The 12,111-nt window shown below is 44.4% G+C and overlaps 1 protein-coding gene across 7 annotated transcripts in view; it reads left to right on the top strand.

Moving 5' to 3' along the window:
• Window positions 1-12,111, top strand: part of ARID1B (AT-rich interaction domain 1B) — a 1,953,609-nt gene that overhangs the window by 577,395 nt on the left and 1,364,103 nt on the right. For 6 of the 7 annotated variants that reach the window (XM_044063533.1, XM_044063506.1, XM_044063512.1 and 3 more), the window contains exon 3: window positions 9,603-9,809. In XM_044063533.1, coding sequence (XP_043919468.1) covers window positions 9,603-9,809 — 207 coding nt within the window. The remainder of the gene's footprint in view (window positions 1-9,602; window positions 9,810-12,111) is intronic. The other variant, XM_044063501.1, reaches the window with a different exon arrangement.

The following is a 12,111-nucleotide window of genomic DNA, read 5'->3' as shown; positions in this document are numbered from 1 at the left end:
CCTATTGCTCTTAAATGAGCTGCAGACGTTCTTACTCGGACTTTTTGAACAACAGTAACATTTTGCAATAAGCTATGGATGGTTCCTAAAATCTTAAGTCATACTAGTCTCTCTGTCATTATTTATAATCACTTATAAATTAAATGTCATTTTGCTATGACAAGGCTAAATGTTGGGACATTGATCATGTTAAATTGGTTCCATTGCAACAGTACACTGTCACCAATTTGACTTTATACGCCAGTATAAGTCTAGTGCAGTGTAACTCCGTATCAGACTGGATTGTATTCTTATGGATTAGCCATGGATGGCAGCAGTTCTGGAGTCCTTTTAACCTTAAGCACGAAGGTACCATTGTTCCACTTCAATACATTGAGAGAAACTTCTGTGCCTCCAGTATACAAGAGCATTTTTAGCAGAAATCTGATTTGGGCTACATGTGAACTGTAACAAAAAGTGCAGTGCTTTTGTATATTCGGTCACAAGTTTAGTGCACTTACTGATTAGATGTGAAACTGGTTGCAGTGTTGGGCAGGTAAAAGTTCAGGTTTCCATGGTAACCGCTACCTCACCATCTAATCTAGTGCAATATTTACTACTTTCTACACTGAGAAGTATACCAGTCTGATCCTAGCAGTCTTGGCAAGTTAAGAGATGCTTAGCGATTTTGAGCAGCCAAAGCTGGTTTAGCCTCAGTTTTCTGAGCTCTCTACATTTCACTTGTAAAAAATGCTAAGTACTGCTCAGCTGATTTTAAAGGAAAAAGTAAAACAAACACTTTCTAAGATTCAGCATGGCCAACTACCCTCTGTTATCTCAAAACTACTTGACTGTATAGCATCATGGTAAGCAACTTTATGATCCAAAACAAAGTTCATGTAGCACTTAATGAAAGCTGTTCAGATCTCTCAATATTCACATAAATACTAAAATACCTGCCGAAATGAAGTGCTATTAATATGTTAAGTACTTACATGAGCAGCTTTTCATTACCTGTGCACACAAATCTAGTTATTTTACTGTAAAATAACAAAACAATTATGATGTCCTCCTTTTCATCTGTTGCAGTATTCTTTACATGAGGGAGTTGCCTGCCAAGGCGACCGGATGTCTGCCAGTATATCAAAGTCTTTTACTACAGTAGGGTGCGCAGTACGTCTCACGTAGGCTACTGTAGGCCATAAAATATATGTACGCGTGCACCATTCTCAGAAATTCTTTACCTCCAGTCCGATTGCCACTCTCGGACATCGCTCTGCTACCGGAATTGCTTTCATCTTTAAAGATAAGTTCCCCATTGGGACTCCTTTTCGTCTTCTCCTGTTGCTTTATTTTGATAGAGGTTAATGTCATCCAGGAAAGGGAAATGTGACTCTGGAAGATGAGTCTGCATAAGGATAGTAATTTTCAGTGCCTTTTCTGCCTCAGGCCCCCAACACGACCATAAAAATTGTTCAGTTTGTCAGTTTTGTGCCCAAGTCGGCTATCATCCTTCGCTGTCTACCTGGGAAAGTCAATGTCTTAAGCTCTTAGCTAAAAGCATGATGGAAAGTTCCTCAGACCCGAGAATTGGGCCTGCAAAGCATAACGCCAAAAAACCCAGGCTCGAAGCTGAAGCTGCGCCACTCCATACAGACGCCTCTCCCAAAGCACATGATAGCTCGGAGGCACGCCGTGTCATGCATTTGGATCCACAGGCCAAGCCTGTAATACAGGCCATCATGGAACTAGATGTATACATATCCAGAGAGGCCTCGGGGGATGGGGATGGTGACGGACCTTGACTTATGTCTGAAGGCCCCAGAGAAATAACCCAGATTGTAGTGAGAGAGGATGTTGAGTCAGACCTAGTCAAATGTAGGCCTTCATCCGTCCCTCCTCCTTTGCATTGGATGGATACCCCAGTAAATAAGAAACAAAAAAAACTAAATGCCCCCACCCCCCTCCTGACTGCATCTTCTAATCTTAGGATTGATGGCCTCTACCATCCCTTTGCTTCCTCTGGCAGGGCTGCACATGAGGAAATTCCAATGGTTTCTAAAGTCGGTGTGGTGTCAGCATGCCAACACACTGGAATTTCAAATACCACTTCCACCCTGCCTCTAGGAGGAGCTCCAGTGGTAGATAAGACAGCTGCCCATAAATCCAGGTCTTCCCATTCATCTACTGCCCCCAACCTTAGTCCTTTACACATGCATTGGATACAGGCTGGGAGGTAGCTCTGGACACACGCACAATCCAAGGGCAATGGACATCCTCTCAGAGGAAAGACCACATCAGTGTAAGGGAAATAAAGGCATTAATCCTTGCCATCCAGTCCTTCCAACCCCATCTGAGGCCAAGAGCATATCCACACAGACCATATGACGGTTCTGTGATATATAAACAAGTAAGGGGGGGGACAAGAGCCTACGTCCTTTGCAGACTAGCCTTAAAGGCTTGCGATTTAGCCCAGCTACTAAGAATTTCTCTCCAGGCTTTTTACATTCCCTGCAATCAGAATTTTGTGGCAGAGACACTGAGCAGATCCAGAACACAGGCCCATGAATGGATGCTTCACAAGGATGTGTTCCTGGGCATTGTCCACCAGCAAGGGTATTCCACAAATAAACTTGTTTGCCTCCCCTCTGAACTAACAACTTCCAAAATTTTGTGCCAGAGAACCACATTCTCAGGCATGGAAAGTGGATGCCCTATCAGTCTATTGGAAGGGGAAATTCCTGTATGCATTTCCTCCCCTAACACTCATCCCAGACGTTCGGCTAAAAATTCAACAGGACAAACCAAAAATTTTGCTGGTGACTCCTTGTTGGCCAAGACAGTACTGGTTTCCCCTTCTGCATCAAACGAAGGGCAGTCATCACACGTTACCTCAGACTGGATTTACTCACACAGAACAAGGGCTCTGTCATTCACCCACAGTTGGAAACCCTCCAACTGACCTTGTTGGTGATAGACCCTTAATCCCTTTCAGACGCCTCTGTTCTGAGGAAGTGCTTAAAGTCCTGCAGGAGGCCTGAAAACCAAATACCAGAAACTCTTGTCTTTCAAAATGGAAGAGGTTTTCACTTTGGTGTCTTGCTAGAAACCTGAACGCGCTTACAGTGAAATCCCCCTATGGTTCTGTCAAATCTGTGTGAATTGCTTAATGCAGGCTTAGCTTACTCCTCCCCTATAAAGCACATTTGTCAACTATCTGTTGGTCACTTTTTCCTCCTCTAGCTTCCAGATTTGAGGCCAAACAATTGCTTAAAGCCATCCTTCACGTTGGACCTCCCAGGAGACCTGTTGCTCCACCGTGGGACCTAAACTTTTTGCTAGAGAAACTGACTCCAGCACCTTTCAAGCCAGCCTCTTCTAGCTCCCTCAAACACTGTACCTGGAAAACTGTTCTGCTAGCTATTGCGTCTGCCAGGCGGGTGTCAGAATTACAAGCCCTGATGACTTCCCCTCCTTTCTTGTCCTTCCACAAAGACAGGGTTTCTCTTCGGGCTTAACCCTGCCTTCGTGCCTAAGGTAGTTAATGAAGTGTCCTTTAAACCAGACCATTCACCTCCCTACCTTTTCCCCTCTCCCCAGAACAATAGGGAGAGGACCCTACACACACTTGATGTACACAGACAACTCTGGTTTTATATGCACAAGACCAAACTGTTTAGAAAGTCAGACCAATTGTTTGTGTCTTTCCACCTCAGAGCTCTGGGATTGCCCGTGTCCAAACGGACCATCTATAACTGGATCTCAAAATCCATTTCTTTTGGCTGTACCCATCATGGTAAAACTCTTCCAGGTGTAGTTAAAGCTCACACTACAAGGGCAATCTCTTCCTCTGTGGCATTTTTCAAAGGGCTGGACACGAATTCCATCCTAGAAGCAGTTACCTGGACATCTGCATGAGCCTTTGTATTCTCCCTCATGTAAAGAATACTGCAACAGAGAAGAGGAGGACAGCTATCATAAGTTCTTACACAACTAATCTTTCTGCATACAGAATGGATCTGTGCTTTGTAAGTACATAAAGGCACTTGACAGTGGTGGGTTGCTCATATGACAAGTCCCACAACTAGGTGCAGAATGACACTCCACTTTGTCTCATGTCTGAACATGTACTTTAACTGTGTAGTTACCACACAGTAGCCAACACCCTGCGATGCGTTATAGGTTCATAGGTAGGTACTAGGCTATCTGCCCTAGGGCATTTATAAGCCTAGCCAGAATGTGTTGGCTTTTGCCTCCCTTTTATACTAGATTCCTGAGCCTCTGTCCAGTAGGGCCATAGAAGTGATCCCGGGAGTAAATTTACGATTTCCCATCCACTCATCAAGATTCCTCTTGAAGAGGGTCAGCGAGGGGCTCTGTCTAACATGGACTGGGATTCTATTCCAGAGCGAGGGAAGCCTTTGGGATATGAATCTATCCCTCCAGCATGTCCTATTTATTGTAGTGTTAAGGTTTAAATCCCTGGTGCGTGCAGCTCTAATGGATTTGGTTTTCTTGAGGTGGAGCATGTCCAACAATTCCGGGTTAGACATGGCCTTGTACGTCAGTCAGAGATCGCCACTGAGTAGGCGGTAAGCAACTGAGTAGAGCTGGAGTTTCTTTAGTCAAGCTGCATAGGGCATTTGTTTGAGACCCATGATCTTCTTGGTGAGGTTTGTTTGAGGTCCCTCCAGCTGTTGCAGGTGTCTAGTAAGGTACATCCCAAATGGGGCATTGTACTCGATTATGGGCCTGATGAGTAGAGGGCACAATGACCTCTCTTGATCTAGATGTGAACCCTTTTGTGATTAGATGAGCTATATAGAAGGTTTTTCTAACCACTTTGGCAATGTGATTGTCAAAGGAGAGGTTACTATCTACTTGGGTCCCCAGATCCCTAATTACTACCGTACTTGGTGGATTACCTCCTATGTGGTAGTTTGTGTGCACTTTGTTTTTCCCAAAGGGGATGACTATGCACTTTTTGCCATTTAGCTTGAGACCATGGTTCTGACGCAAGGTAACAGTCTCCGTAAGGCCCTTCTGGAGGATGCTTGTGTCAGCTGGTAAGTCTATTACGGCTCCCAGTTTACAATCATCTGCGAACTTGGTAAGCCATAGTCCTCCCGTGTTTTCCTGTACCTCAGAGAAGTATGTACCCAACAAGGGGGGGTCCTAGGACTGAGCCCTGTGGGACGCCACTTGTAACCGGTTTAGTCAGACATGGCACCCACGACTCTGACCATGCGAGTTTTATCCCTGCGCCAGTTTTGACATATGGGTTAATATTTAAGCTGGTAAGCTTATTTATGATGCCAGAGTGGGGTGTTGTCAAAGGCCTTTGCAAGGTCGAGGTAGGCTGTGTGGACTACCTTTCCCTCATCTATGGCTTTGGTTACTATTTCAAAGAAGTCAACTAGGTTTAAGAGGCAAGATCTGCCTTTAACAAAGCCAAATTGGGTAGGGTCCAGTGTTTGGAGGTTCCCAATGCCTTTGTTTGAGATCCATGATGATGTGCTCCATAGCCTTTCAGACCAGCCTATTCAGGCTTATAGGGCGATAGTTCCCAGGATCCGTTGTGGCGCCACCTTTGTGGAGCGGGATCACTGTTGCTATACGCCATTCTTTGGGTACATAACCTGTGGTAAGGCTGAGTTGGAACAGTGAATTTATGTGAGGGTTTAGTTCATTTTGGAGCTCGTGTAAGACGCAGCCCGGGATACCATCATCCGGTCCCTTGATGCTGTGTTTTTTACCTTGGAGAGAGGGCTGCTTTCACCTGTGTGTCTGTCTGGGGGACTGCATTCTTCTGGGATAGACACTGGCTCTTTTGGGGGGGAAGGAGGGGTAAAGTTTGCACTGAACCGGTCCGCCAGGATGTTGCAAATGTCAGTGGGTTCAATGTATTTTGTGCCATTTTGCACCAGCTCAGAGCAGATCTGAGAGTTGCCACCCAGATTCCTGACGTAGCTAAAGAACGCCTTGTGATTATCTTGAGTCTTTAGCGATTTTTCTTTCAAAGCTAGCCTTAGATGATTTTATGAGGGATTGAATTTTCTTGCTAGTACTGATCAGGGAAGCCTTCCCTTTTTGGGATCTTGCCTTGTGTAATAGTTTCCTCCTTCTGTTGTATAGCTTATTTATGGCCGGGGTCCATCAGACTGGTCTCCTATTTTTGGAGGAGTGAGTTTTAGTTTTACTTGGGGATGGCACGATCCATGCATTCCTGTAGGTGCTCATAGAGTGCATTTGTAAAGGATTCTGCAGTTTGGGTAGCATTTTCCATTTGCCCGGGGGCTTTGAAACATTCCACCTTTGTCTTAAGTGTGAAGTTTGCTTTTGAGAAATTTTTCACAGTGGTTTCCTTGGCTGGGGGTGGGGTCAGGATGTGGATGCCCACTATGATTAGTTTATGGTCTGATCTTACCAATGAGGGTTTACCTCTGGTGTGGAACATTTGAGCCCCTATGTTGGAGATGACCAAGTCCAATATGTTGTCCCCTCTTGTGAGAGTGTTGACCAGTTGTTCCATGGCATTTGAGTTTATAAACTCCAGGAACCGTTGGGCGAAAGAGTTGGGACTTGAGTAGTTTTCCCAATCAATGTTTGGGTAGTTGAAATCCCCCAATATCATGGTGTTTGGTGAGACCTTCATATTCTCCAGTGTTCTCAGGAATGCTGATTGGGGGTCCTGAGACAAGGTGGGTGATCTGTAGCAAGCTACAAACTGAAAAGCAGTTTTACCTACTCTTGCACATGGATGGTTTCCTCTGCCTCGTGCAGTGCCACTAACCTGGAGGTGTGTGTATCCTTGATGAAAATGGATACTCCCCCGCTTGTAGTATTTCGGTCCGAGTTCTGGGGCTGAAAAGAATGGTATGAGTTGAATCCTGGTAGTGCTGGGGTGCTCTCTGGGGCCTTGAACCAGGTTTCTGTTACTGCACAGATATCGATTTTCTCAGTACTGAGGAGTACCTAGAGTACGTGCATCTTGAGGTTTAGACTTCTTGCGTTGAGTAGCATTACCCTTAGTTTTTTTATTTCTGGTATTGTTTATGGAGGTGGGTTTGTCTTTTGAGCCTTGCCTAAAAAGGCACTAAGGGGGTGGCAAGAGCCTTAGCCAGTATTCGAAAGCCTAAGGGTGACAGGTGCAAGCCATCCGTGACGAAGCAGCTTGGGTTGTCGAGCATGTCATCCCAGGCTGACAGACACTGGATCCCCTTTGAATGACACCAATAGCTTAGCTAATTGTTAAAATTGATCATTTTGTCTTTATACTGTGGCATCATTCTTGGTGAGGGCAAGATGCTACTCAGGGTCAGGGTCATACCGGCCTGGGCTACATGATCAGAGAGCTTCTCTCTCTTTTCATGTAGTCCAGACAGGTATGTCTCGGGTCATTCACACCAATATGGACAATGACAGTCATATTTGTACCTGCTGTCCGGTGACCCGAGTGCTTGTGTTATGTGGCAGATCGTGGCACCTGGCAGGCAGCTCACAGTGACCTTCTCCTTGTTCAGTCTGGTGAGTGGGACGTCAGCGTGCCTGACAATAGAGTCTCCAATTACTAGTGTATTAGGTGTGTTATTTAGCCTTGGGGGCTGCGACTGCGTGGCACACTGACTTTGCGAAGTATGTGATATGTGAAAGTTGTTGTGGGGTAGCGGTTGCTTGGATGTCTGCTTTGGAGGTCTCTGTTGCTTTGGCATATTTTTATTTAGAGCCTCTGAGTATGTTTTTGTGAGTTTGTGTCTTGTCTGCTAGTGCGATTGGTCTATGCGAGACTGGTTGTGTGGTGCGAGTGGTTTCCTTCTCCTCCTGACTGTGCCAGTCTTGGGTTGAGAGAGCTTGGCCTCCAGTTTGGCTGTATAGTTGCATCTCTCACATGTATTTGAGTTAGTTGGAAGGAGGAGGGGGGTTGTCTGTGTACACAAGGCAATTGTAACATTGCCTTAAGACTCCCAGATTCACCAGCTGGACTGGAGAGTATACCTGAAACTGCGCTTTGGACATGCCTGGATGGTTTATAGAACTGATTTATTGATTGTCCGGAGTGGATGAATAGGGAGCCTTGTACTTCTGGATAGTGTAAGGGGGTGTAGTGCTAAAGTTTGTTAGTGCTTATTGAGACATTTGAGCAAGTGTTGGGCTGTAGAATGAAGGTTGAGTGCTTATTTTGAGAATTTGACTAGTTCTAAGGGAAAAATTGAAGAGCAGACTTTGTGGAGCCGGGAATAGTTTAAAACTGCTTAAACGGCGATATGCAAAATCACGCAAAACCATGCTAAAGCAGGTTTTAAGGCAGGGAGTTTGAAAGAGATAGGAAATGGCCCAAAACGGCCAATAAGCTACTAGTTACTGGGCTGAGACCACTCCTCCAGGGACAGATAGGCTGCTCAGAGCTCCCCACTCTCACTGGTGAACAGAGAAGCTTCCTCCTATCCAAGTAAGGATATGGGCAACACAAGAACTATGACACAGCCTAGAATTCAGCAAGACCTGAAAACTGGAATATTGTAGTTCAGAAAAGGTAGGAAACAAGGATATATATATATTTTTTTCACTTGTACAACAGAAACAGGGCACAAGAATACAGTAAATGCTTTCGATCGGCTAGCACACTTGAGTGTGTAGCCAACAACAATTAAACAAGGCAAAAAAAAACTTTTAAAAACACAAAACGCAGAAAAACATACTTTGCAGAACTCAGAAAACTCGCTTTTCGGCAAGACTAAACAGTCGCTGGTAGGAAAGTAGACAAAAAAATACTTATCTGTTAAAGTCTCTCTTTCACGCTCTGCTGCTTGTAGAACTCTGCAGGACACCACGAGGAGCTGTGCTGAGTCAGTTACAAGTGCAAAACCGCGCTAAAGCGGGTTTTAAAGCAGGGAGTTGGAAAGAGAATAGGCTTCTTGTATTTCTGAGTTGTACTGCAAAATGTTTTATCACTGCTGCCATAGGTATGTAACCATGCTCAAAGTCGAAGGAAAAATAACATTTTTACTGTAAGCACTGTAGTGTTATCGAAGATATGATAACTGTAATAGATGCTTTTGGCTAGGCCATTTGACCAAAAAAAATCTTTTCATATTTAATAAAATGTGAATAATTTTAAAACAAGTTAATGTGGTATTGCAAGTGCCAAAATTGCTGACCTTGGAAATATCTGTGTTTAGTTGTGTATTAAGTGCTTTTTGTTGTTGTTGAACAGAGACACTAAAACTAATTTCCTTCCTTAAGGGAAAATAATTCCTTAGACTTCTCTCTGTTTTGAGAGAGGTGGGGTTACTTATTTCTACCAAGAAGATCATTGGTAAACCTAGAAGGCTGAGTAGCCAGAATACCTACAGGATTGTAATACTGATATCTCATAATGTTTCCAGACTTGCGTGTTGTAAAGTTATTTGTAAGCAGGTAGCAAATTCTTACTATAAAATGAATGTGGTAAATATGCTCCCGAGTGCATTACCGTTATCTCACTGCTGGTAAAATGTTCATGGTGAACCTTCCAATGCAGTATTTCAAGGAAATTTAAAATAAATAAAAGAAACAGAAGTGATGCATACAGTCCTGAGTATGAGTGTGTTTTCTGACCGTTTTTTTCTCTCGCTTTTTTCCAGCAGATGGGACCTCAGTATGGTCAGCAGGGTGCAAGTGGCTACTGCCAGCAAGGCCAACAGACGTACTACAGTCAGCAACAACCACCACCACAACCACAGACACAGTCACCACAACCACCTGCACAGGCGCCAACTTCACAGACCTCCTATATGCAGCAGCAACAGCAGCCTCAGCAACAGCCAGCATCCCGATACCAGCCCCAACAGGTATGGGTAATGCTTGTTCACCTTACTCTTTGATACTGACATGATGGGTGCAGCTGCCACAAACTGTGCTTTTTCTGTGTGCCACCATTTTCCTTTGATACTGATTTGCATAGGAAGAACACTGTTCATTTTTTTTTTTTTTTTTTTTGTTCATTGTTTTTGGAAAGCTTTCCTTGTACTTTTTCTTTCAACTGGGAAGCAGTGAATTAGCAGCACTGTAGAGTTGGTTGGCCTACAGTACTTTACAAGAAAGCAATGCCACACATACCTCTTCACAGCTTGATGCCGAGGAAAAATGGCAACAGAAATTCTGAAGTGTCCATTTTATGAGTTTATTCATTTTGCACATTTGACAAAAGGGAAAATTTTGTCACTTGGTTCTCCTTTAAACAATGCAGTTTGATCAGTGTGCCACTTCCTTTACTAGATTTCAGGTGCTTTGTCAATTCTCAGCACAGGCAATTAGAACCTGAGTTTTCGATATGGTGTTGCAGTGGTGAAAATCTTGTAGAGTAAAGGCAGCAGATTGCAGATGAAGGCAAGTAAGACATTCAGAAAAGAAAAGGATGAAATGGAGAACTGAATAACCAATACTTTGAATTAAAGAGCAAAAAAAAAAAAAAAAACTTTGGATGTCTTTCTATTCACATGTTGCAGTATTCATAACAGTAGGGAGTTGCTGCCAGTAGCGCCACCTTCCGGCCAGTATACCAAAGTCTTTGTTTCTGGAGGGTACGTGTGACGTCCCTTGTCAGGCCCATAAACTGACATAGGGTATAGAAGTGACGTCTGCACGCACCCTCCTCAGAATTTTCCTGCTGCAGTGAACACTGGACGCCTGTTAGCCAGTTCCAAAAGCAGATTGGGTTTCAGAATGTTAAAATTCAATTAGTAAAGAGCAAAAAAAAAAAAAAAGTTTGGTTATGAATAGTGACTGGGCAAGGTGGTTGCGTATAGTGAATTTCCATTTAGCTTAAGCAAGCAAAACTGCAAAGTCATCTGTGTTGCTGTTGGTGATGTGAGAGGCACGTGGAAGCCACTTCTCATCTCCTTGACAAGATATGTGAAGATTAGCGAGATCCCTACAGACTAGAGGAAGACCGGCATGATTCTCCTCACAGAAGTTGTCAACAGGACTACGATGTGAGGCTGCAGATTGGGTAACTTAACTTTGAGGGGGGGGGGAATTGAATCCCTTCTCTCTCTCATCCCCCTCTCTTCTTTCATTTGGATAGTCATTCAAGTGCCCCATGTCCTTGCTGGGTCCACCAGCACTCCAGTCTACTCCCTGGTCCAATGCCTGCAAATTTTTGGCAGGGCCAGCAAGGATACTATGGACAACCTGGGGTTCATGCTGACAGTCCTCCATCGGGAGGTTACATTTTGAGCTCTACCTTCTGTTACTCCCCCTTCCCTTCACAGACCTTGTGGCATGCCTAAAGGATGGACAGACAATGGGGATATGGGACATATCGCCCCACCTCCACAGCAGCTCAGCCAGTCTCCAAACCAAAAACCATTCTTGCCCTCTTATGGCCACACCTACTTATATTCAGTCTCCAGCCTCTTCTAGAGATCAACACAGATCCGCCCACCCACCCAAGATGGTAACACCCATCCCTCCCGACTGCTCAGTCAGTCTCTTGAGCCAGTAATCGTACCTGTGTTGTAGGCAGGTCTTTATCCCCTGTACATCGCCAGAGTGGAAAAAAAATGGAATCCATTTTGATGCAATACTGTTTAGTACTTGGAGGCAGTGAAATATATTTTGTTGATGCACCTCCATATTGGCTTATTTAAACCGGTTTAAGGCCATTTTTATTCAAATTTTCTATGTTCTAGTTTAGTAGGTATTTATGTACAATCACTGTCAAGCCAGTACTTGGTGTCTAGTTCATTTGCTTATGTAGATGTTCTTCGTGTTTCACTGTTGCAGTCATAACTGTAGGGTGATCCTGCCGGCAGGCAGCCCGAGGTCGGCCAGAATCACAAAGTCTGGGTCCGGCGTCGGCTGCACAAGCTAGTACCCTGACGTCAGTATGCTCTGGTACATAGCCCTCAGCCGACGCCATCTTCTCCAGTCTTTCTTGCCGTGCGGTGGAAAGCAGCTCGCAAGTCGTGGTTGGCGATTTTCGATCTACGTTTTTGATTGCTGTCGGTCCGAAGTTCTTACTTCTCTTCTCAAAGCTAAGTACCCCGTTGGGGAATCTTTTTCTTGTTCCTCCGATGTCAGAAAAAGTTAATATTGTATAGCGTGTGGAAAACAGATACCTCATAAAGATTTCCACTCTTACTGTCTACC

Source organism: Protopterus annectens, chromosome 1.part0 (assembly GCF_019279795.1).
Source record: "Protopterus annectens isolate FY-2018-M chromosome 1.part0, PAN1.0, whole genome shotgun sequence".
Lineage (NCBI taxonomy): Eukaryota > Metazoa > Chordata > Ceratodontiformes > Protopteridae > Protopterus > Protopterus annectens.
The sequence above is the reverse complement of the archived record's forward strand: the minus strand, read 5'-3'. Positions and strand labels throughout refer to the sequence as shown.